Raw genomic sequence first — 23853 nt, 5'->3', positions numbered from 1 at the left:
TTTTTTCAAACTGCAGGTCTCTCCTACAACTCTCTGAATGAGTCACTTTTCACGTAATAGACAAGAGACGCAATTGCACCTCGAATTGGATCCTTTGGTAGTGCCACTGCTAATCACAGAGAAGTGTTGTAGTGATTAGAATCTTGCATGGTCAGTCCAAAGTGAATTTGGCGCATAGAACACGAAGAAACGTACCACTATCAAATCTGTCCTGATTATTTCTTTTCCTGTGATACATTACGGAGAGTATTTTGAGTGCAGGTCGGGTAGAGGAGGAAAGAAATTATCCGAAGGGACTATTGCAGGAATAGGTTCACAGTTAGTGCGCATTACTGAATTAAAGGTCAAATGTTAATTGCTTCCATTAAGTTATAACTAGTAGGCTCTGTCATATAATGAAATTTTTGCGAAATAAAATAACTTTTACTGTATGTTCTTCTGGGTAGTCTGCGAGACATTTCATATTGAAGTAACATATATATTGGTTACAGTACCACGGCAATGACACTGCCTGTTTGAAACACAAGAGCTAGTAAGACGGGGCCTACTAGTTTTTATGCATCACATGGATAGTACATGAATACTTCAAGACTGTTTCGCATAATTCTTAAATTAATTATGTAGATCGATGAACTATAGCTAAATCTTTAAACTATCCAATTACTCTGCAGGTTATGTAGCTCATAATTAGTTATGCACATTTCCAGCAAACTATCAACTTTGTAAAGTGAAATTCAACATAATTCGATACTAAAGAATCAAAGAATTATTAGGTAAACGCATTTACTTTATTATGCACAGTATCTGAAAGGCGGATCTGCCATAGGATTAAACACACGCTGTTTGTTAGGGCTGCGAGTGCCCTGACTGACGTTATGCTCCATACCATGCATGTATCTATGCATACCTGTATTTGCTAACGTAATTTAGTTGTGCTATTGCATGGAGACTTCAGTGATGCGCCGAAACGTTGGGACATTTTACATCCTGATGATAGCCATCGGCGATAGTGGCCAGAACATTTTACACCATCGATTCCTGAGAATCGTGTGTGATATTTAAAACCGTCCCGCGAAATAGAATCGGTATTCCAAGTGAGTGGGATTGAGCGTATTAATTCTGGAATTGTTAAGGTCATGGTGGAAGGACGCAGACGAGTTTCCGCTATATTATTAGGAGGCAGAAAAGGTGGAACTACCTAATACTTTATTACAGAAATGCGTCACACTGCAGAAAAAATTTCATTGTCACTGATGCTGCGCTTCATCTGGATGATATGTTTGCCATTCTTCCAGCCATTTTCTTTTGTTTATGAAGTTCGTTATACTCATATTTGCGATTCGATCTATATGTTCTTTGTATAGTACCTGATATTGTTTTATGTATTATTTCAGAAATACTCTGAATTTTTAATTCCGTTTGAAATATTCGTTTCCTTTGGTATCCATTAAACCTCAGACAGTTACTTATCTCGATTTCATGTCACTAGTTATTATTCCTTTGTCGTCTTTTTTATCCTTAAAATTCAGTTTTCACTCTCATACAGTGAATCTGATAACGCCATTACTTTATAAACTTTCAGTACGGCTTTTCTATAAATAAATCTGCCTGAAGACTGTTAAATTTGCATTGGGCCCTACGTACGAGTGAATGGGCATCCCTAATTTGTCCTACCAGTCGGTCAGTAAATCGAAACAATCTTTTACTAATGGTACACAGAGACGCCAGTATTTGTATTATGTAGCCAATGCTCGTAACCTTTATGTATTAAGAAATTCTGAAGCAAGCATGGCTTTCCTAAGCGGGTCAAGTACTTTCTCCGGCAATATTCGAGACTCCTAGATAAGCGGTGTCTAGTGATATACCACATGTTAATGTGTGCAATGAAACATTTGTCAAAAGAGTCAGTATAGGAACTGAATATCATTTTAAGAGCTGCTGGACACCTAGTAGTTTCACCTATTTTACCGCGTAAACATAGGACAAAAGGGTGGAAAATTCACAATGTCGTCTTTGGCTTTAAATTAATCATATTTCCCCCTTTTTATGAAAACGTTCCACTGCAAACTTCAGCAATATCATATTCTTATGACCCAAGAATAACATAGTTTCACTTTTACAATCTTAGACGGAAAATGTTATGAGTGGCGTCTGTAGTGGAAAATGATATTTCTCTAACGTACCATCATAGGTCGTGAACACTGTACCGAAATTCTGGATTAAATACGTAATATTAATGGTGTCTGTTTTACGTGTGTGCATCGGTAACAGTGGGCGATACTTCGGTATTGGATTCTTCATATAAAAATAAGAGAAAAACTCGTGTCATCGTTGTTCATGGATTCCAAGTTTGAGAGTGTATGCATAGTACAAATTGAAGGAACTATTTAATATGCATATTGTTTCACAGGGTGCCATAAGTCAGGAAACAGATGCTCCATTACTGACAGGTGTTATGTAAGCCATCGACTTAAGACAATGCCACAGAAAGACGTTCATGGTTTTGAATAAACTGAGGCTTGATGTCAAACAATTGACCGCCTTCTCCTGTACACTGACTAGCAAAATGTGCATTACCAATGTTAAGGGGCGTCATCATGAACGAAGACAACCACACGATTGTCATGTAACGTGTGGGTATGGGTTGTAATATGCGCCAGCGCCACAGACTTTACTTAGATTTTAAGTGCAAAGCTAGAGACTGCCGTCGCCATTAAGACGAAGGCAAGCATTGGCTGAGACTTTAGGCAAACTCTCGGAACTGCAAGGAATCTGGGATAGTTCCCTTTGTTGGTAGCCTTAGAGGGCTGAGGGGATTTTTCTCAAATCTGAGACAATGTGGCACTCACGTAAAGGGTGTCTCCCCCAAGACCGTCGGGCAAATTTCCTCTGGTGTTTCAGCAGATATTTGCGGCTTCGTTTTTGTATTATGCAGCTGCAGTCAGCCCAAACAAATAGCGCACATCACGTCTTTCATGCGATACCAGAGTCGACGGAAAGTGTAGGTTTGTTTCCCATTACAAACAAAATGATTTTTAAAGTGGAAGTTTGCATCCCCATTCGATAGAGCGGCCCAGATTAGTGCGATGTTCGTTTTGTCGACATGTGTTAACAGGGACAGTAAAATCGAACAATAACCAGGAATCTAGCAGCTATAACACTGCTGTGGCCCGCCCTAACTGCTATCGCCAAGCATGCAGCGCTACTGAATCGTTGCTGGATTGCTGTTTATTCTTCTTGTTTTGCTGTATCTGTTAATATATATCGATAAAACAAATATCGCAGTAGACTAAACTGCGAGCACTCTGTTGGATGGGGACGTAAAATTCAGCTTTAAAATAATTTTGTTTGTAATGCGAAACAAACCGATGCTTTATGTAGACACTGGGCATCATCTAAAGCACGTGACCACCATTAATAACGTGAGCTGACTACACAGCGCAAAAACGAAATTACAAATATCTGCCGAAACACCACAGAAAATGCTCCTGACGGCTCTTAGGAGAGACACATCCTGTACGCCCGGTATATTTCTTAATTTATTGGTCCGAAGGAACCTGTTTATGGACATTTACTGTATTATAAAGGAACACACTATATATTTCCCTTTTTAATTTTCCATGAGGAATCCGATCACTGCTTACTTCGTAGCATTACATGTCCCCGTCTGTCTGACAGGAGTGCACACAGCCAAATAGCGGCTCCAAGGTAAAAACAACCGACAACGGCCGGGAGAGCCGTGTACTGACCCCATGCCACTCCCACCGCATCCCGTGACGCCATTGGCAGAGGATGACATGGCGGTCGGTCGGCCCGATTGTCCCATGGGGGACAGAAACAGGAGCTTTGCTTGCGGCTTTGCGTTTGTCAGAAAACAGTGTGTAACGCGTAACGAAACGGAACTGAAACTATGCTAACACACCCTGAATGCCACGTGATGCTAACCGACCACCATGTCTCCCTACTATATTGGAACTGGGCGACGTATGGAATAGAGAACTTCAGCCACGTGGCCAATCCATGTGGTCTGCGATGTGCGAGAGGGAAGGTGACTAAACTTCGTTTAGCTTGGCGGAATTTGCCGAAGATGAGTGATACCACCTCGCCTTATGATACTGCCGTGTGCTTGTACTCAGTGTGAACGGCTAGGCAGCATTCACTCAGATGTGCGAAGTTTGTGAAGTTGCATTGTATACAGGCGTGATGAACTTTCTTTACTAACTACTATATTTCACACTGCATTGTGACGTACAGAGGGTGAACAACAATATGGGAACGCCGCGACAAATGCGTACTTGAACATAAATCCAGAAGCTAGCCGAGCCCTCTGGTTGCGCTGTTGTATTTGACCACGAACGGCACCTCTGCAATGTCTCCAATACGTTGTAAGTGTCAGTCGTCGTCATAACAGCGTTCTGTGTAGTTTTCAGTGCGTTATATCGGCCGCGCGGGATTAGCCGAGCGGTCTCAGGCGATGCAGTCATGGACTATGCGGCTGATCCCGGCGGAGGTTCGAGTTCTCCCTCGGGAATGGGTGTGTGTGTTTGTCCCTAGGATAATTTAGCTTAAGTACTGTGTACGCTTAGGGACTGATGACCTTAGCAGTTAAGTCCATCCCATGGTACAGTGTTTGTTGCCCAATGGTGATGCTATGTCCCAAGACAACAGGGTCGCCGTTTTCACAGCTCACATCGCCCAACACTGCTTTTGAGAGCTCGAGGATGAATTGTCCATTCTCCCTGGTCACCACAGTCACCAGATGTGGTATACTTTGGAGAGGAGGGTGCGTCATCGCTATCCACCTCCATCGTCGTTACCTAAACTTGCCACTATTTTGCAGGAAGAGCGGTGTAAGGTTCCCTTGAAAACCATACAGGACCTGTATTTATCCACGTGGAGACTGGAATGTGTTTCGAATGCCAACTGATCTCCTACACCGTATCAGGCATGGCATTGTGTTCTGTTTCTGGTGTTTCCACATGTTTGTCCACTCCCTGTAGGTTTCCATAGCTGGATGGGAGGTCGACTTGCTTGTCGGGCCACGCTCGGCTAGTACTCGTCCACACAAAGTCGAGTGTGGAACTTCTGTCCCAGCCACGTGAAAAGCAGCTGGTGAAGGAGAGGAGAGTAGAATTTTATGGGAGAGTCACTTATTTCAGTCTACATCTACATCTGCATCTACATGATTACTCTGCAATTCACATTTAAGTGCTTGGCAGAGGGTTCAACGAACCACAATCATGCTATCTCTCTACCATTCCACTCCCGAACAGCGCGCGGGAAAAACGAACACCTAAACCTTTCTGTTCGAGCTCTGATTTCTCTTATTTTATTTTGATGATCGTTCCTACCTATGTAGGTTGGGCTCAACAAAATATTTTCGCATTCGGAAGAGAAAGTTGGTGACTGAAATTTCGTAAATAGATCTCGCCGCGACGAAAAACGTCTTTGCTTTAATGACTTCCATCCCAACTCGCGTATCATATTTGCCACACTCTCTCCCCTATTACGTGATAATACAAAACGAGCTGCCCTTTTTTTGCACCCTTTCGATGTCCTCCGTCAATCCCACCTGGTAAGGTGGACATGTGTCCGGAAACGCTTACTTTCCATGTTAGAGCTCATTTTATTACTTCTCTTCAAATCACATTAATCATGGAATGGAAACACACAGCAACAGAACGTACCAGCGTGACTTCAAACACTTTGTTACAGGAAATGTTCAAAATGTCCTCCGTTAGCGAGGATACATGCATCCACCCTTCGTCGCATGGAATCCCCCATGCGCTGATGCAGCCCTGGAGAATGGCGTATTGTATCACAGCCGTCCACAATACGAGCACTAAGAGTCTCTACATTTGGTACCGGGGTTGCGTAGACAAGAGCTTTCAAATGCCCCCATAAATGAAAGTCAAGAGAGTTGAGGTCAGGAGAGCGTGGAGGCCATGGAATTGGTCCGCCTCTACCAATCCATCGGTCACACCGAATCTGTTGTTGAGAAGCGTACGAACACTTAGACTGAAATGTGCAGGAGCTCCATCGTGCATGAACCACATGCTGTCTCGTACTTGTAAAGGCACATGTTCTAGCAGCACAGGTAGAGTATCCCGTATGAAATCATGATAACGTGCTCCATTGAGCATAGGTGGAAGCGTAGGTGACGAAACTAAAATGAGCTCTAACATGGAAATTAAGCGTTTCCGGACACATGTCCACATAACATCTTTTCTTTATTTGTGTGTGAGGAATGTTTCCTGAAAGTTTGGCCGTACCTTTTTGTAACACCCTGTATATATTGTGAAAAGCAATGGTCCCGTAACACTGCCCTGTGGCACGCCAGAGGTTGCTTTAACGTCTGTAGACGTCTCTCCATTGATAACAACATGCTGTGTTCTGTTTGCACGCTGATTACGTATCAATAGATCGTCCCCTTCGAGGTGATTCATAATGTTTGAATACAGTATATGCTCCAAACCCTACTGTAAACCGACGTCAATGATATAGGTCAGGAAGCCTTTTGGGCATTACCTCTTGTAAGACCCCAAGACCTTGTGAGATCCAGGCGGAAGTGTAGCGTGTGGTGACGTCAGTGTGGAATGTCGTGGCTTCCTCACAGCAGATCCGCCTTCCATAGCAGCAGCGGCAACAGGCACGCGCCGGCACTCACCTTTCCGTATCCCGGATACAGATGGGCAGGTTCGTACTGCAGGGCGCAGGTCCCGGGCCGGGCAAGGATAAAACAGAGGTGAGCGAGAATAGAGGAGAAAGACACAGCACACACACAGGCGGGGGCGGCAGCAGGCTCGCGCTGCAGCGGGTGACGACGAGCGCCCGACCGGCCGCAGCTCCATCTAGCCTCCTCTTCTCGCCGCTCAACACTTCTCTACTTCTCTCCTAGCTTAGTCACGCGGGTTAGAGGGAGTACAAAACGTTAATCAGTCTAAACACTGCTAGTAACTAATCTCTTTGGCACAACTGCTGTATTAGAACGGTTAATTTGCAATCTCGCGGAGTAATAAAAAAAAAGGTACGAATCTAGAGGTTTGTGCCATTCGTTCGTAAATCGCGATGACCGGCGCGTCACTGGAGGGAATAGGGTAAAAGAAGCGGGAGAGAGAGGCAAAGGCAGTCAGGACACGTCGAGAGGCGCAAGCGAAGAGAGGGAAAGGTGTTTTTCTTACAAAGCACCGAGTTGCTTCTGTCTCGCCGATTGCTAACAGTATTAAACACATCTGCAGTGGTGCAAGTTTCAGTGAAAGTCTTCCGATTGTGCAAGCGCGCCTTGGTGTAAAATGTTCCAGCGTTTCGGCCACTATCGCCGATGGCCATCATCAGGATGTAAAATGTTCCAACGTTTCGGCCACCTGCCGGCGGGGCTGAAACGTTGGAAAATTTTGCCCTCCTGATGATGACCGGGCGCAGCATGGCCGAAACGTTGGAACATTTTACAACCTGATGGTGACCACCTGCAATAGTGGCCGAAACGTTGGAACATTTTACACCGTGACGCGTTCACCCATGCGGCGGACATTATATGGAAAATGCGAAAAATCAGGAAAGGGGTAGAGTGTTTCAAAAGATCAAGTTTTAACCCTGTAGGGTGATTTTTTGTAAGGCTGTCATTATGTAGGTTTGACTAGTCTCCTTTTGCAGGTACTATATAAGCGTTTCGATGTTATGGCAAACCCAGTTCGATAGGGGACTGGCTAAAATCTCCAGAAGATGTCAAGGTGTTAGTTGCACAATTATGCGATTCCCGTAGCTCGGAGATTATGAGGTTATGACGTAGCACAAGGCGAGGCTGGACAAAGGTGACTTTTTAGTTAACTGGGTAGGAGGTATGCATTTGGGGGGGGGGGGGCTTGCAAGACGTAACGAAGAGGACAGGTGTGGGGACAGGGGTGTGGATGTGAGGCGCCGGTCGTCGGCGTGGCGACCTGGAGCCTAGACGCGGTAGGAGAAGTGGCGGTAGGTGGTGCCGCCGGGCAGCCGGCCCGAGGTGGAGGAGGAGTAGGAGGAGTGGTAGGAGCCCGGGTAGTCGCTGCTGCGCGACGACCTCTCGGTGCTGTAGCTGTAGGAGCCGGGGCCCGAGCCGGTCGAGCGCTCCACGCGCTCCACGGCCGAGCTGTACGAGCGCTTGGGCCGGCCGTCGTCGTCGAGGCGGCGCTGCTCGCTCGTCTGCGTGTACGAGTACGAGTACTGCTCCTCGGCTCGCCGCGGCCGGTCGGGGGCGTCCAGCACCACGTAATGGCGCGGCACCGCCGGCGTGTACGTGGGCGTCTGCCGCACCGACAACAGCAACACATCACGCTCGCTCGCCGTCACCTCGCTGGCAGCGCGCCGCCGCAGCCGCGCAAGCGCGTCGGGGCTCGAGAGCGGGGGGCCGTGCGGGCAGCCGGAGCGCGACCAACTCAAGCTTGTGCTGGGCGATACCCGTGCGTGCATAGTAATTAAAAAACACAACAAACACCAACTTTTACGCCTCTGTCATTCTCCTCTTCAGAGGAAAAGTACCGTGCAATGTGGAACAGATACAACCCAAATTGCACGTTCGCTCACAAGGGAACCCCCCCCATCGCACCCCCCTCAGATTTAGTTATAAGTTCGCACAGTGGATAGGCCTTGAAAAACTGAACACAGATCAATCGAGAAAACAGGAAGAAGTTGTTTGTAACTATGAAAAAAGTAAGCAAAATACACAAACTGAGTAGTCCATGTGCAAGATACGCAACATGAAGGATAGCGTGAGCTCAGCAACGCCGTGGTCCCGTGGTTCGTGTGAGCAGCTGCAGAACGAACTCAAGCTTGTGCTGGGCGATATCCGTGTATGCAGAGTAATTAAAAAACACAACAAACACCAACTTTTACGCCTCTGTCATTCTCCTCTTCAGAGGAAAAGTACCGTGCAATGTGGAACAGATACAACCCAAATTGCACGTTCGCTCACAAGGGAACCCCCCCCCAACGCACCCCCCTCAGATTTAGTTATAAGTTCGCACAGTGGATAGGCCTTGAAAAACTGAACACAGATCAATCGAGAAAACAGGAAGAAGTTGTTTGTAACTATGAAAAAAGTAAGCAAAATACACAAACTGAGTAGTCCATGTGCAAGATATGCAACATGAAGGATAGCGTGAGCTCAGCAACGCCGTGGTCCCGTGGTTCGTGTGAGCAGCTGCAGAACGAGAGGTCCTTGGTTCAAGTCTTCCCTCGAGGGAAAAGTTCAATTTTTTATTTTCAGACAATTATCAAAGTTCAGGCACTCAAACTCTTATGTTTTCATCACTTTTTTGGGAGTGATTATCACATCCACAAGAAAACCTAAATCGGGCAAGGTGGAAGAATATTTTTACCCATTTGCCAAGTGCACAAGTTAGGTGGTTCGACAATATATTCCTGTCATGTGACGCACATGCCGTCACCAGTGTCGTATAGAATATATCAGACGTGGTTTCCTGTGGAGGAATCGGTTGACCTATGACCTTCCGATCAAATGCTTTCGGTACCCATTGGAGAGGCGCGTCCTTTCGTCTACTAATCGCACGGTTTTGCGGTGCGGTTGCAAAACACAGACACTAAACTTATTACAGTGAACAGTGACGTCAATGAACGAACGGACAGATCACAACTTTGCGAAAATAAAAAAAGTAAACTTTTCACTCGAGGGAAGACTTGAACCAAAGACCTCTCGTGCTGCAGCTGCTCACGCTAACCACTGGACCACAGCGCTCCTAAGCTCACGGCCTCCTTCATGTTGCGTATGTTGCGCATGGACTACTCAATTTGTATATTTTGCTTATTTTTTTCATGGTTCCACGCAACTTCTTCCTGTTTTCTCGATTGATCTATGTTCAGTTTTTCAATGACTAGCCACTGTGCGAACTTATAACTAAATCTGAGGGGGGTGCGATGGGGAGGTTCCCCGGTCAGTATCGACAGATAATGCAGAAAGTTGAGAGATGTAGTGGAGATGTTTAGTTTCGGTGGATGGTTTAGAGAGTTTAAAAATATGCTGAAGAGATTCAGTATTGGCGAATGGTGTAAAGAAAAGTGTGCTCAAGAGGTTCAGAATCATCGAACGCTCTAGATAGTTAAGAAGTGTACTGTTGAGGTTCAGTATTGGCGGTGACGTAGGTGCTTGACAAGTGTGTTGAAGAGGTTCAGCATTGGCAGTTGGTACAGAGGGTTGAGAAGTGTGCTGAAAAGGTTCAGTATTGGCAGATCAGTAGGCAGCTGAAAACTGTGGCTGAAGAGGTTCAGTATCAGTAGCTGGTGTAGAGAATTGAGAGGTGTGCTGAAGAGGTTCAGTATATTGGAGGATCAGTAGGCAGCTGAGAACTGTGCTGAAGAGGTTCAGTATCAGTAGCTGGCGTAGAGGATTGAGAAGTGTGCTGAAGAGGTTCAGTATTGGCGGATCCGTAGGCAGCTGAGAACTGTGCTGAAGACGTTCAGTATCAGTAATTGTTGTAGAGGATTGATAAGTGTGCTGAAGAGGTTTAGTATTTTCGGATGAAAAAGAAGTGTGCTGGAGAGTTTCAGTATTGACAGATAGTGTAGAGAGTTGAAAAGTCTTCTGAAGAAGTTCAGTATGAAGCAGAAGTTAAGAAGTGTACTGGAGAGGTTCAGTATTGGAGGATGAGTAAGGAGTTGAGAAGTGTGCTAAAGAGGTTCAGTATTGGCAAATGGTGTGCAGAGATGAGAAGTGTGCTGGAGAGGTTCAGTACGATGTAGAGACTCGAGAAATATGCTTGAGAGGTTTAGTACTGGCAAATGCATAGGGATATGAGAAGTGTGCTGAAGAGATTCAGTGATGGCAGATGATGTAGAGTGTTGAGAAAAATGCTGGAGAGGTTCAGTGATGGCAGATGGTGTAGAGTGTTGAGAAAAATGCTGGAGAGGTTCCGTATTGGTAGATGGCGTGAGGGGCTAAGAAGTGCGCTGATGAAGTTCAGTGTCAGCAACTGATTTTGAGAGTTGAGGAGCTTGCTGTAGAGGTTCAGTATTGGAGACTGATGAAGAGAGTTGAGAAGTGTGCTGAAGATGTCCAGTATTGGTGGATGATGCACAGAGTTGACTGAAGCGCTGGTGTCAGTTACAAAATGCTCCGTTGTCATCCCAAGCACTCACTTTGGTTGGTCAGGCCATTTCAGGAGAAGGGAATGTGGAAATGTTGGAAAGGAAGACTTAAAGGTATGACGACCCATGTAGAAAACTCCCCCACCTTGTGTTTTCATTGTGTCATGCATGTCTGTTGTTTGGTCATTCTGTCTTCTTCCTTGCACCCCTTCTTCGTGTGACTTTCCTGACTGCTTCGAGGCCCTGTAAATTTGATGATAATAATTACTTAAGACTGTTTGAAAACCAGTTGCGTCTAGTAATCTTCTTTTTCAAGGCTGCATGAGCCTGATCGGTTAACCTCCTCAGGGCCATTCTTCCTATACAGTCCACTCACATTAATATCGCCAACCCTATGTTTGACGTCAGTGTGCAATAACCACTCACAGGGCGCAGGTAGAGGCTGTATAAAGCATGTCGGAGAGATCCGGAAAACAATGTAGTCTTGTCATAATGCAAAAGGGAGCAGTTTATCTAACGTCCAAAAGGGTGTGATCTTTGGCTTTCGGTCCAAGGGTGCAAACTTTTCCGAAACGGCTGAATTTGTAAACTGTTGGTGTGCCACCATGGTTAAAGTATACTGGTCATAGCAAAATGGCGCTAATCAAAACTGCCGCCGAGAATCGTGCACCACAGGCCATAAATGACAGGGGTGAATGACAGCTGTAGAGATGTGTACGGGTGAATAGACGCGCGAATATTGAGCAACTGGCCACCCAGATGAACCAAGAAGATGCCAACAGTGTCACCTCAGCGACAGTTCATCGAACATTGCTGTGTATGTGTCTCCGTAGGAGGCGCCTGGTTCGTGCACTTGTGCTGACAGTTGTTCATCGGCAACGAAGTCTGGTATTTGCACTACAGTACTGCAATTGGACAGCTGCTTAGTGGAGACAGGTGACCGTTTCAGGTGAATCGCGTTTTATGCTCTACAGGACAGCTGGCCTTTGGCATTACGACCCTGGAACAATCATCGGAAGGATCCAGCCTAGAGGAAGGATTATTATGATCTGGGGAACGTTCTCGTGGCATTCCCTCGGTGACCTCGTCATTCTGGAAGGCACAGTCGATCAACCCAAGTATGCATCTATCCTTGGGGACCATGTCCACTCCTACATACAGTTTGTTTTTGCTCGGCATGTTGGCACCTACCAGCAGGACAATGCAACGTGTTGCACAGCTCGCAGAGTACTTGCGTGTTTTGAAGAGCTCCAGGATGAGTATGTCGTACTTCCCTGGCCATCAAGTTCCCCGGATTTATACGCAATTGAGAATACTCGGGACCACCTCGATCGGACTCTTCGCCACATGGAGCCTCAACCGAGACACCACAACACTGGACTCGGCGTGGCCCCACATCCCTGTCGGTCCTTCCAGAACCTCATTGACTCTCTTCCTCTTCGTCTCACAGCCGTCCGCTCTGCTAAATGTGGTTATTCATGCTTTCGGCAGGTGGCCACATTAATGTGACTGGACAGTGTAATTAAACTTATATCCGAAGATAACCTTATGGAATGTGATTATTTGTGTTAAGAACAAGTGCGTGTGTTCTGCTCTTTTATCTACAGCTCCTTCGAACGCTTCCTTTTCGGCCCCGGCGATCTACTTAGTAGATGACATGACTGGAAATAGATTGAGCTAATGTTTCTATAAACAAATTAAAACACATGTTGCTTACTTTTGAGTACAACTAGCTTTAGAAGAGTAGAAAGATCTGTAGATATTTTTTGACTTACTTGTCGTGCCAGCCGTAGTGGGCGAGCGGTTCTAGGCGCTTCAGTCCGGAATCGCGCTGCTGCTACGGTCGCAAGTTCGAATCCTGCCTCGGGCAGGGATGTGTGTGATGTCCTTGGGTTAGTTAGGTTTTAATAATTCTAATTCTAGGGAACTGATGACCTCACATGTTGTCCCATAGTGCTCAGAGCCATTTGAATTACTTGTCGTTCTTTTTGAGATGGTTGTGTCGTGTTCAAAAATGGTTCAAATGGCTCTGAGCACTATGGGACTTAACAGCTGAGGTCATCAGTCCCCTAGAACTTAGAACTACTTTAACCTAACTAACATAAGAACACCACACACATCCATGCCCGAGGCAGGATTCGAACCTTCGACCGTAGCGGTCACGCGGTTCCAGACTGAAGCGCCTAGAACCTCTCGGCCACTGCGGCCGGCTTGTGTTGTATTGACCTGTTGTTCTCTATAGCCTTCTATGTCGATATTTTCCTAAACGGTGTTTTAGATATCCCCCATATCTTCTTGAATTTGTACAATTGGGGCTATAAATAGTTGTTTCATTAGTATACCTGATTTAGTACGTTAAGTGATCGCTTAGGCAGGCTCCAACTCGTACAAATAAACTCTGGTGAATGATGTGAACTGTGAGCGCTAGCGTAGATGCCTTGCACCAAAACGAGCATGGGGTCGTCAGGCGATTAGAATAAACGGAAAGGAAAGAAGCGAAGCTGGAGAGCTGGAGGGATTGTTGAGGTGTTGTAGAGGGGGTCTGCCCCGGGTGAAGATGCGCGCCAAGCTGCTACGCCGTCTGTGGCGCCGCTGTTGCGTTGAGCCGTCGCCTCCCACTGCAACAACTCCACAGAGGTCTGAGAGAGGCATAGCACTGGACAGTACTGCGGCAGCGAACCACATTTCGCTTTAGGCACTACTGTGTGTTGCGAACAACCGAGGCGCCGGGCAGCCACGCGTTGCATGCTGGCTTTCCTGGCAGCTTGCCAAGATGTCATAACGCGTTCTGGATGCGCCGTTCACCTTCCTGCTTGAAAGCCGCAAAAAAGAAAAAACAAAAACATCTAGCCTCTCAACTTAGGGCTAGAATTCCATGAAATTTTGGGAGAACTATAAAACTGTTGAGTCTTTAGCGGCCAGTTTTTGAGGTATGTCCTATTGGCGCTCGTCTCGAGATCTAGGGGCGAAGCTCATTTTGTGGTTTTCTCCAGAACGACTTGCTAGCATTGTCAAAGACTCACCGATCATTGCTGACGGTCGGTCACAGAAAAGTCTTCTGGCTATCTTTAGGTGTATACTGGCTAAAAATGGCCAGAAGACTATGCACCGAAAAAATGTGGCACCAAATTCCCAACACCCAACAGTTCTCCCGAAATTTTGTGGAACAATCTCTACGTCGACAAGTTTGAATTTCGAATCAGAAGTGATGTCGATCACAAAGTGTTGCTTGCTTGCTTGATTCCTAGTGATTTTCCTCACTCTGCTACACAAACTGCTCGAAATTTCTCATACTGAGAAATGAGGAGAAGGATCTCTTTCACATTGTAACGAACTTTTTACAGCCAAGACGGCATAAATACATGTTCATTTTCGATAACCAGTTTCGACAGGCTTTTTCATTGTGTCAAGTTATCATATTAAAGGATAAAATGTAGCACATTATGCAAAGGTTTGTCGGAAATAAAACGTTTACGGTCAAAAAGCACTTCGTGCACATGGCCATATTGATGTATGTAGCTCTCACAAATTATTGTTAGGTCTTTCTTCAAAATGTGTGTGAAATCTTATGGAACTTAACTGCTACGGTCATCAGTCCCTAAGCTTACACACTCCTTAATGTTAGGTCTTTAAAAAAACAGAATATATAGTACAATAGCACATCTGTTTACGTTAGCTTGACATGCTCCATTTATTGATCAACCACCTTCGACGGCGTATAAGTTGCGACATAGACGCCATCTTAGGTGCTATTGCACATTTTACTCTATAATATGTTTTTTAAAGCTTAACAATCATCTGTCAGCGCTACATGTACGGACATGGCCATGTGCACAAGATGCTTTTTGATCGCAAACTTTTTATTTCTGGTAAACCTTTACATAATGGGGTACATTTTATCCACTAATATGACTAATTGGCATGAGGTTCCAACTCACAATGAACGCGTATTCTAGGAAAAATTTTAGCAAAGCCTGTCGAAACCGATTGTCGATAATAAATATTTACGCGATCTTGGTTGTAAAATGTTTTTTTTATCGTATTATACAAATATTTACTGTCGTGTGCACCATCTTATTCTAGAAAACTAACTTCTACCATTTATGAAATTCAAAAGGAAATAATGCTATGCAGGATTTAAGGTAAGGACGTATTGTCAGTGATAAAATGAATCAGACACAAGTATTCGGTTCATTAACTCATTTATTTTGTCCTTTACACTGGACTATTACAAACGAAGTCGAACAAGAAATCGTACGTTAGAAACACTGCATAACTAAGCATTGTGCAACAGCATATTGAGACAGAAACGGATTAGTTTAGTTACGGATGTACAAATACATGGTTTCCTTATAGTCTAAATACCTGTCAGTTAAGTTTGTTGGCCTGTAATTACTGGGAATTAAATGCGAGTTTATGTCGATAACAATGTTATACATTTGTGATTACTAGACATACTAGTGAACGATGTTAACGGATTAAAAACTGGAGTGCAATGTTGCAAGAACTACGCAGGCAGTTAAAAAACAATGCAATACCCTGAGATATTTTTTTCCGTGGTGTATGTTGTTCTTGTGGTGGAAAAATGTAAGAAATCGGAGGAAGCGTTTATTAAAACATGAAAAATATGTACGATGCCAGAAGGCTTCACGATATTAAGTAATAAATGGTAGTACATTATATGACAGTATATCGGGAAGCCGTTTTCCTAAAAAAAACATTAACAGTGGCAAGGTGTTTATCATGTTGAGGAACAAAGGAAAGTTCGTTCTTTGGCTGTATGGTGTGGTTGTCTGATTTTCAGTTTGACGTAGCACAGTGATATTTCAGTACTGCACGGAGCTTCTCCTAGCGTTAGCTACTTTGCACCATTCCATGTGAATTTATAAAGATTTACTTTTCATAGAAACACTTTAACACAGAGCAGAGCATGGTTGTTTATATTTAGAAGAGACAAATTCAGGCAAGACATGTTGTGTTGATTGTCCATACAGTTAAGAGGGATACAGAAAAATTAAGAGCAGAGTAGAGATTAGGAGGTGGAGATATTGAGTATCGGCGGGTGCTGGAGTTCAGTATCGGCGGATGATGGAGGTGCCGGGCAGCCCCTGGAAGTTCACCCTGCGGTGCACGGGCACGGGCAGAGGTACCCGCACCACGGTTGCTGCTGAACTGACGGACGGGGTGTGGGGTGCCGGTCGGCGTGCCGCGAAAGCCGTCACCGGTTCTGGGATGAGGCTGGGTCGCGGCACAGTGGGGTGCTTGCTCCAGTCGATGCGCCGTCTCTGCGAAACAACACGTAAACACAATCACACCAGCATATCGGGCTTTTACACACGTTTCGTACATGCACACTTCCTGTAAAATATTTGTCCCTCAACACGTCACATCAAATTGTTGCACTAGAAAGCTACACCACGTAGCCAAAAGTTTCCAATTACGGCATTCCCTCTGAACAGTAATAAGCCTAACAGAAATGCCAAAAGTCACGTGAATGTTATCCGATTTGAAAATGTGCCGCCTATGACGAGCCGCGCGGGGTAGCCGCGTGGTCTTGAGCACCTTGCCACGGTTCGCGCAGATCCCCCCGTCGGAGGCTCGAGTCCTCCCTCGGGAATGGGTGTATGTGTTGTCCTTAGCATACGTTAGTTTAGTGTATAAGCCTAGGGAACGATGACCTCAGCAGTTTGGTCCCATAGGAACTTAGCACAAAATTTTTGCCTTTGACGTCCAAATGTTGCGTCTAGACGCGGCGTGTGGCGCGAATATGGACATGTCGGAGCAGCATGTTGCAGACAGGTCCGTACTAAACATGTTCGCAATCGTGAGTTAAACCACGTTGAACGTGGTGAGATGATAATATAAGGCTCGTGGGCCATAGCACGTCGGAGATTATATACTGGCCATTAAAACTGCTACACCACGAAGATGACGTGCTACAGACGCGAAATTTAACAGACAGCAAGAAGATGCTGTGATATGCAAATGATTAGCTTTTCAGAGCATTCACACAAGGTTGGCGCCGGTGGCGACACCTACAACGTGCTGACATGAGGAAAGTTTCCAACCGATTTCCCATACACAAACAGCAGTTGACCGGCGTTGCCTGGTGAAACGTTGTTGTGATGCCTCGTGTAAGGAGGAGAAATGTGTACCATCACGTTTCCGACTTCGATAAAGGTCGGATTGTAGCCTATCGCAATTGTGGTTTATCGTATCGCGACATTGCTGCTCGCGTTGGTCGAGATCCAATGACTGTTAGCAGAATATGGAATCGGTGGGTAATATTGAACGCCGTGCTGGATCCCAACGGCCTCGTATCATTAGCAGTCGAGATGACAGGCATCTTATCCCATGACTGTAACGGATCGTGCAGCCATATCTCGATCCCTGAGTCAACAGATGGGGACGTTTGCAAGACAACAACCATCTGCACGAACAGTTCGACGTTTGCTGCAGCGTGAACTATCAGCTCGGAGACCATGGCTGCGGTTACCCTTAACGCTGCATCACAGACAGGAGCGCCTGCGATGGTGTACTCAACGACGAACCTGGGTGCACGAATGACAAAACGTCATTTTTTCGGATGAATCCAGGTTCTGTTTACAGCATCATCATGGTCGCATCCGTGTTTGGCGACATCGCGATGAACGCACATTGGAAGCATGTATTCGTCATCGCCATACTGGCGTATCACCCGGTGTGATGGTATGGGGTGCCATTGGTTACACGTCTCCGTCACTTCTTGTTCGCATTGACGGCGCTTTGAACAGTGGACGTTACATTTCAGATATGTTACGACCCGTGGCTCTACCCTTCATTCGATCTCTGCGAAACCCTACATTTCAGCAGGATAATGCACGACCGCATGTTGCAGGTCCTGTAGGGGTCTTTCTGGATAAAGAAAATGCTCGACTGCTGCCCTGGCCAGAACATTCTCCAGATCTCTCACCAATTGAAAACGTCTGGTCAATGGTGGCCGAGCAACTAGCTCGTTACAATACGCCAGTCACTACTCTTGATGAACTGTGGTATCGTGTTGAAGCTGCATGGGCAGCTGTACCTGTACACGCCATCGAAGCTCTGTTTGACTCAATGCCCAGGTGTATGAAGGCCGTTATTACGGCCAGATGTGGTTGTTCTGGGTACTGATTTCTCAGGAGCTATGCACTCAAATTGCGTGAAAATGTAATTACATTTCAGTTCTAGCATAATATATTTGTCCAATGAATACCCGTTTATCACCTGTATTTCTTCTTAGTGTAGCAATTTTAATGGCCAGTGGTGTACAAGAACTAGCGGTTTCGGTGTCAGCTGTGACTAGGGTGTACGTTCAATATCGCAGAGACAGCGTTTCCGCATTCGTAAGCCACAGGACAGAGTGGATGGGGGAAAGTGAGGGGGGAGGGGAAGGGGATAGGACTCATCTGCTTTGCTACCGTGATCGCTCCGCTCAAGCCAGTTTCCTGTATCCCGCGGAATAGGGCTTTGTCCATATTGGAGATGATGCAGCGCTTTTTTCATAATTATACTTTCACTTCTTCACAGGATCCCCATGACAAACTAGTGATCGTAAGTCAGTGAAACTTCGTCGAAACAGTCGTAATGTCATGCGTAAGAGAACTAACGAATATGCCATTGACAGAAATACATTTTAATTTCCACATGAGAGGGTATCGTTTGTTACTTACGTACCACGTTTACGTTCCATATTACAAAAGATGTTCAATGCGACGACCATCTGCACCCACGACAACATGGAGCTGCACTATAGACTGCTCTATTGCTGCCAGAAACTGTGGTGGACCGCGGATGATCGCATATTGCATCCAGCTTTCTCAGCTTCTTCAACAATTTGTGGCGTATGTGGTCGTCCACCACTCCCAGGAGCAATTCCCAAATCGTCATTTAATTCGAATTTTCGAGCTGTATTCTTCAACCCTAATACGAAAAGAGGACCTCTCCGTAATCCTTTAATGCGCCGATAGTCGCGAAGAGCAGCAACACTATTGCTGTTGTTTTGATAAAACAGCTTTACGAGCAAAGACCTGCTCAGCTCAGCCAGCGCCATGCTGCCTGTCTGCAACTGCAACGAAAACTGATCCTTGTGTTTCAACCCTACGTCGTCGTACCAGTACCGATTCCTAACGGCAAGTCATGAAACTAACACTACTAAAAACGCAAATCCTGTAGCGCACCGTCTCAATGTTGTTGCAATAATGTTGGGTACCCACACGGTAAATCGTTTTCCTGCGCTAGCTCAAGTAGCGAAACTTTAATTATGACCACCCTGTAATTTTAAATGGGTTGCAGTCGGAGCCTACAATTCTGGCTTCAACAAAGCAAGGCACCGCGCTTTGGTCCTGATTGGCACACCGGAACCGACCGACCGCCGTGTCATCCGTTGCCAATACGGTCATTGAGCAACTGAGGTGGACGTGTTGGCTTAGTTGTGAGTGATGGTCACATGATGTAAGATGTTTTCCAGCCCCTTATAACTACATTTCTTATCGCTACTCACTTTAGCGCCGTCAGCGTTACATTTATTTTGGCACGCAAGCTGTGACATTTGGCGCGTAAGAGTGTGCAGGTGACTGGATCGCCCATCGGAGACATTGGGCGGAATGTGACGCCAAAAAGTGTTAAATTTTGTGTTAAAAAGCGCTTACTGAAGACACGTGTACGCATTCGTGTCGCATAATAACGCCGACGGTTCGTGGAATGCAAAAGTTAATCCGAATCGTGCGTGATTTAATCTCAGATCCATGTGCATCGGGCGCGGCACGTGAAGGAACCAGTAAGATAACAATAATATTGTCAGTAGACTTGAGTGGCTGATTGTAAAAGACTCAGATTCCTGTGCAAAAGTAGTGAGTGAATGGTGGAACCCTGAAAAAGAATTACTTGAGAAGGTAGCGGAGGTTCCATTACAACTGTATCACATAAATTTGTAGCATAGCATCCACTGATACCCTTCGTATTGAACCGTATGTTGAATGAACATTTCAGCTTAGTTGTCGTCACGGTGTCACGAGGAAAAAGCTGTCTGTGCCGGCAGGTAGGTGGGAAGTCGTAAAGCATAAACTCTCTTCCTCAAGCAGTACCGCATATATTTCAGCCTGACTGCTTACAGCCTGTTGAAATAAACTTTTCAAAGCCGTGGCAGGAAGCAGTACGTAGCTGAGAATAAACTAGTAATGGGAGAGAGCCGGCCGAAGTGGCCGTGCGGTTAAAGGCGCTGCAGTGTGGAACCGCAAGACCGCTACGGTCGCAGGTTCGAATCCTGCCTCGGGCATGGATGTTTGTGATGTCCTTAGGTTAGTTAGGTTTAGCTAGTTCTAAGTTCTAGGGGACTAATGACCTCAGCAGTTGAGTCCCATAGTGCTCAGAGCCATTTGAACCATTTTTAGTAATGGGAGAAGGAAACGTACAAGGAAAAAGCCTGCAGTCTGCTTGTGAGATTATTGGACAAAAGTGAGGATGGTAACAGGGCTCGTTCGAGAATATTTTTCCACATTAGCTACTTATTATTTGGCGCTCCACTCCCTTCCTCCCCACCTCCCTTCTTCACGTGTACACTTGTACAGTGTGAGTTACTTAACTAATTGCAATACACGCTGCATACATATCTTGCACTTGCTCCTGGAACCCCTCTCAGCTTGACGACCTAAGCGGCTGCTACTAATCGTGACACGCTCGGTATAGAAATCTTAAAGTTGCAATTCCTTTGATGGCCCTCTCGGCTTGTGCTTTAAACCGGGCCTGGATATTAAAACAATTTCGTGGAGCGGGTTTGGAGCTCGATGTTTTGAGAGCGTTGCGTTTATCAAATCGTAAGTGATGCTCTGCGACGAATAAAATTGTTCTGCTAGTACGAAAGCTTTAAAAGAGATCCAGAGGGCGCCGGGAGCAGTGGTGTGAATTTCCGCTAAAGCTGTTGTTTTTGTTGCACTTTTGCTATAGCACACGTGCTCGAAAGGGAGACGCCGCAAGGTAGTTTGGAGCCTTTAGCTAGCTGGAGATGGTACGTAATGTACAAAGCGGCCTTGGGGAGGTGTAGTAGATTTTGTTTTTCACATGGAAACTTGTGATGTTTTTGTGTGTGTCTCTTTCCTTTTTTGACTTTGAATCGTCATCCTGTTTCGTTTATAAAGCGCTGTCCTGTTTCGTTTATAAAGGATATTATCGGTGAGAGTTGTTTGAAAATATAAGTTAATGCGTATGAACAGGAAAATAAATCTTGTAATGTTCGAATACAGCTTTAGTAGTGTGCAGCTTGATACAGTCACATCGACTTCATATTTAGGCGTAACGTTTCAAAACGGTATGAAATGGAAAGAGCATATAAAGTCAGAAGTGACCAATAGTAGGGAAGGCGAATGATCGACCTCGGTTTGCTCCAAAAACTGTAGGATAAAGTGTAGCTTATGTACAAAGGATGACAGCATATGGAACACTAGTGCCACCCATTCTTGATTACTGCTCGAGTGTTTGGAATCCGCATCAAGTCGGATTGCAGGATGACATCGAAGTAATTCAGAGACGGGCTGCTCGATTTGTTATCGGTAGGTTTGTTCAACACGTGAGTATTACAGCGATGCTTCGTGAACTCAAATGTGAATGCCTGGAGGGAAGAAAGACGTTCTTTCGTTCTTAGAACCGGCACTTGAAGCTGACTGCAGAACGATTCTCCTGCCTCCGACGGACATTTTCTGTAAGGAGCACGGAGATAAGAGAAATTAGGGCTCGTACTGAGGCACATAGACAGTCCTTTTCTGTCGCCCTATTTGCGAGTGGAATGAGAAAGGAAATGACTGGAAGTGGTATACAGCACCCCCCACCCCCCCCCCACCCCCACCCCCAGCCAAGCACCATGCGTTGGCTTGCGGAATAGGTAAGTAGATGTAGAAACAGAAACTAATTGATTGGAGGCACTGTAGCTATTATTTGCGATGTACGTTTTGTAATCTAGTGATCGTATTTAAAGAGTGTTCTGAATGAATTTGAGTAATTACAAGACATTTATTAATGGTATGGTGGCAGTGATAGTCTTAACCCTGTTTCGCGTGTCAGAGTATGACTGGCGGTCATAATTTAGACATTTAATCGTGTAGCAGAATTACTCCGGTTTCTCACACGTTTCCAAGTAAATTTGTGGAGGAACACTGTGGTGTCACCGCCAGACACCACACTTGCTAGGTGGTAGCTTTTAAATCGGCCGCGGTCCGTTAGTATACGTCGGACCCACGTGTCGCCACTATCAGTGATTGCAGACCGAGCGCCGCCACACGGCAGGTCTAGAGAGACTTCCTAGCACTCGCCCCAGTTGTACAACCGACTTTGCTAGCGATGGTTCCCTGACAAAATACGCTCTCATTTGTCGAGACGATAGTTAGCATAGCCTTTTAGCTACGTCATTTGCTACGACCTAGCAAGGCGCCATTATCAATTGCTATTGATCTTGTTAATCATGTACCGTCAGACCGACGTTCACCTTTAACGGATTAAAATTAAGTATTCCACCAGCTACGTCCGTTTTTCTAAATTCTAATTTCCTTGTCCTGTTCCAGACCTCACGCCAGTCTGCGTGAGCTAAAACGCGTGCCTTTCGGCTTCCTCTAGTATTCCTGGGTTGGCTCTCCTGCCAACCCAGAACAAACACGTCGCGTATTTTGTCTCGTGCGTCGCATGTCGGTAATAAGTTGTCCTGGCACGGGATGAGTTAGCTAACGATAATGTGGAACTGCAAGGGTTTTGTGACGTCACTGCCTCTATTTCACGTCGAGGAGCAGTTACCTCGCGCAAAACACAAAATAGGTTCTTCGATACTTCAGGCAATGTACTGAGAAAGACTGGACCAATAAGAGGCAAGAACGTCTTCTACGTCACAAGCAAAACATCCGAGACCCCACATTGTATTTGTCGTTTTCAGTTGAAGGTCCGGGCATATTGGTTGGGCTTTATGTCACATCTTACACCCGATGAATATACACTGCTTCTAAAACCAACAGATTGAGGATCTCTCGAACACCCGTCGTTGTTGGTACGATTTGTTGTAATAAAAGAACGGAAACTTCATATTGGTGGTTAAAGAAATTCCATATTTACTTATTTTCGTGTTATAAGACACGTGTTATGAAAGTACGCCGTTTCAACGCAACAGCACATGGAAGATTCATAAAAAAACGCATCGTTCTTGGTAAGATTTGTTATAATTAATGTCAATTAATAATATATTGGCAATCAAAGCCTTTAGAAGATCGTAAGGTCGTTTGTTCTTGAAGGTAAGTGCAGCGTAGTTGGTAGAGGGTCTGAGTTAAAGAAGCAATGTGAACTGTGTTCGCATGGTGCTTCATACGTTCTTTTTTTTCACCTTTGCGGTTCTTAAAACGTTTGTGGGGCTTTCTTGATAAATTAATGGAAATATTTTCTGTAATATCCGATGTTATGTAAACAAAAGTGCGCTCTCTCTCGGAAGTGAGTTTGTCGTATTTTGTGACAGCCGAAGACCGGCATTACACCCAATGTCTTCTCATGACTTTTGGTCACACAATGTAGTAGAGGATGTATCAGAAACACCGTTAGTGACATGTAAGACGGGTTTATCGCACCAAAACAAGGAAAAACTTTTTACAAAAATATGTTGATTGTTACTTAATTGAGCGTTTTATCATGGTACTGAAATCGGTTAAGATGGTGTGATGGTCTCCGACTATTTTTATTAGTTCCAATTCGGATTATTTGTTTTGATTGATAATAGAATAAACCCAGGTGTCT

The 23853-nt window shown here is 45.3% G+C and overlaps 1 protein-coding gene across 6 annotated transcripts in view; it reads right to left on the bottom strand.

The window, feature by feature from the left end:
- Positions 1 to 23853, bottom strand: part of LOC124612038 (axoneme-associated protein mst101(2)-like) — a 117060-nt gene that overhangs the window by 59222 nt on the left and 33985 nt on the right. For 4 of the 6 annotated variants that reach the window (XM_047140299.1, XM_047140440.1, XM_047140361.1 and 1 more), the window contains exon 2: positions 6668 to 6703. The exons of the other annotated variants lie outside the window; for them this stretch is intronic. In XM_047140299.1, the coding sequence (XP_046996255.1) occupies positions 6668 to 6703 (36 nt within the window). The remainder of the gene's footprint in view (positions 1 to 6667; positions 6704 to 23853) is intronic. 6 annotated transcript variants of the gene reach the window in all.

The sequence above is a fragment of the Schistocerca americana genome, chromosome 1 (genome assembly GCF_021461395.2).
Source record: "Schistocerca americana isolate TAMUIC-IGC-003095 chromosome 1, iqSchAmer2.1, whole genome shotgun sequence".
Taxonomy (NCBI): domain Eukaryota; kingdom Metazoa; phylum Arthropoda; class Insecta; order Orthoptera; family Acrididae; genus Schistocerca; species Schistocerca americana.
The sequence above is the reverse complement of the archived record's forward strand: the minus strand, read 5'-3'. Positions and strand labels throughout refer to the sequence as shown.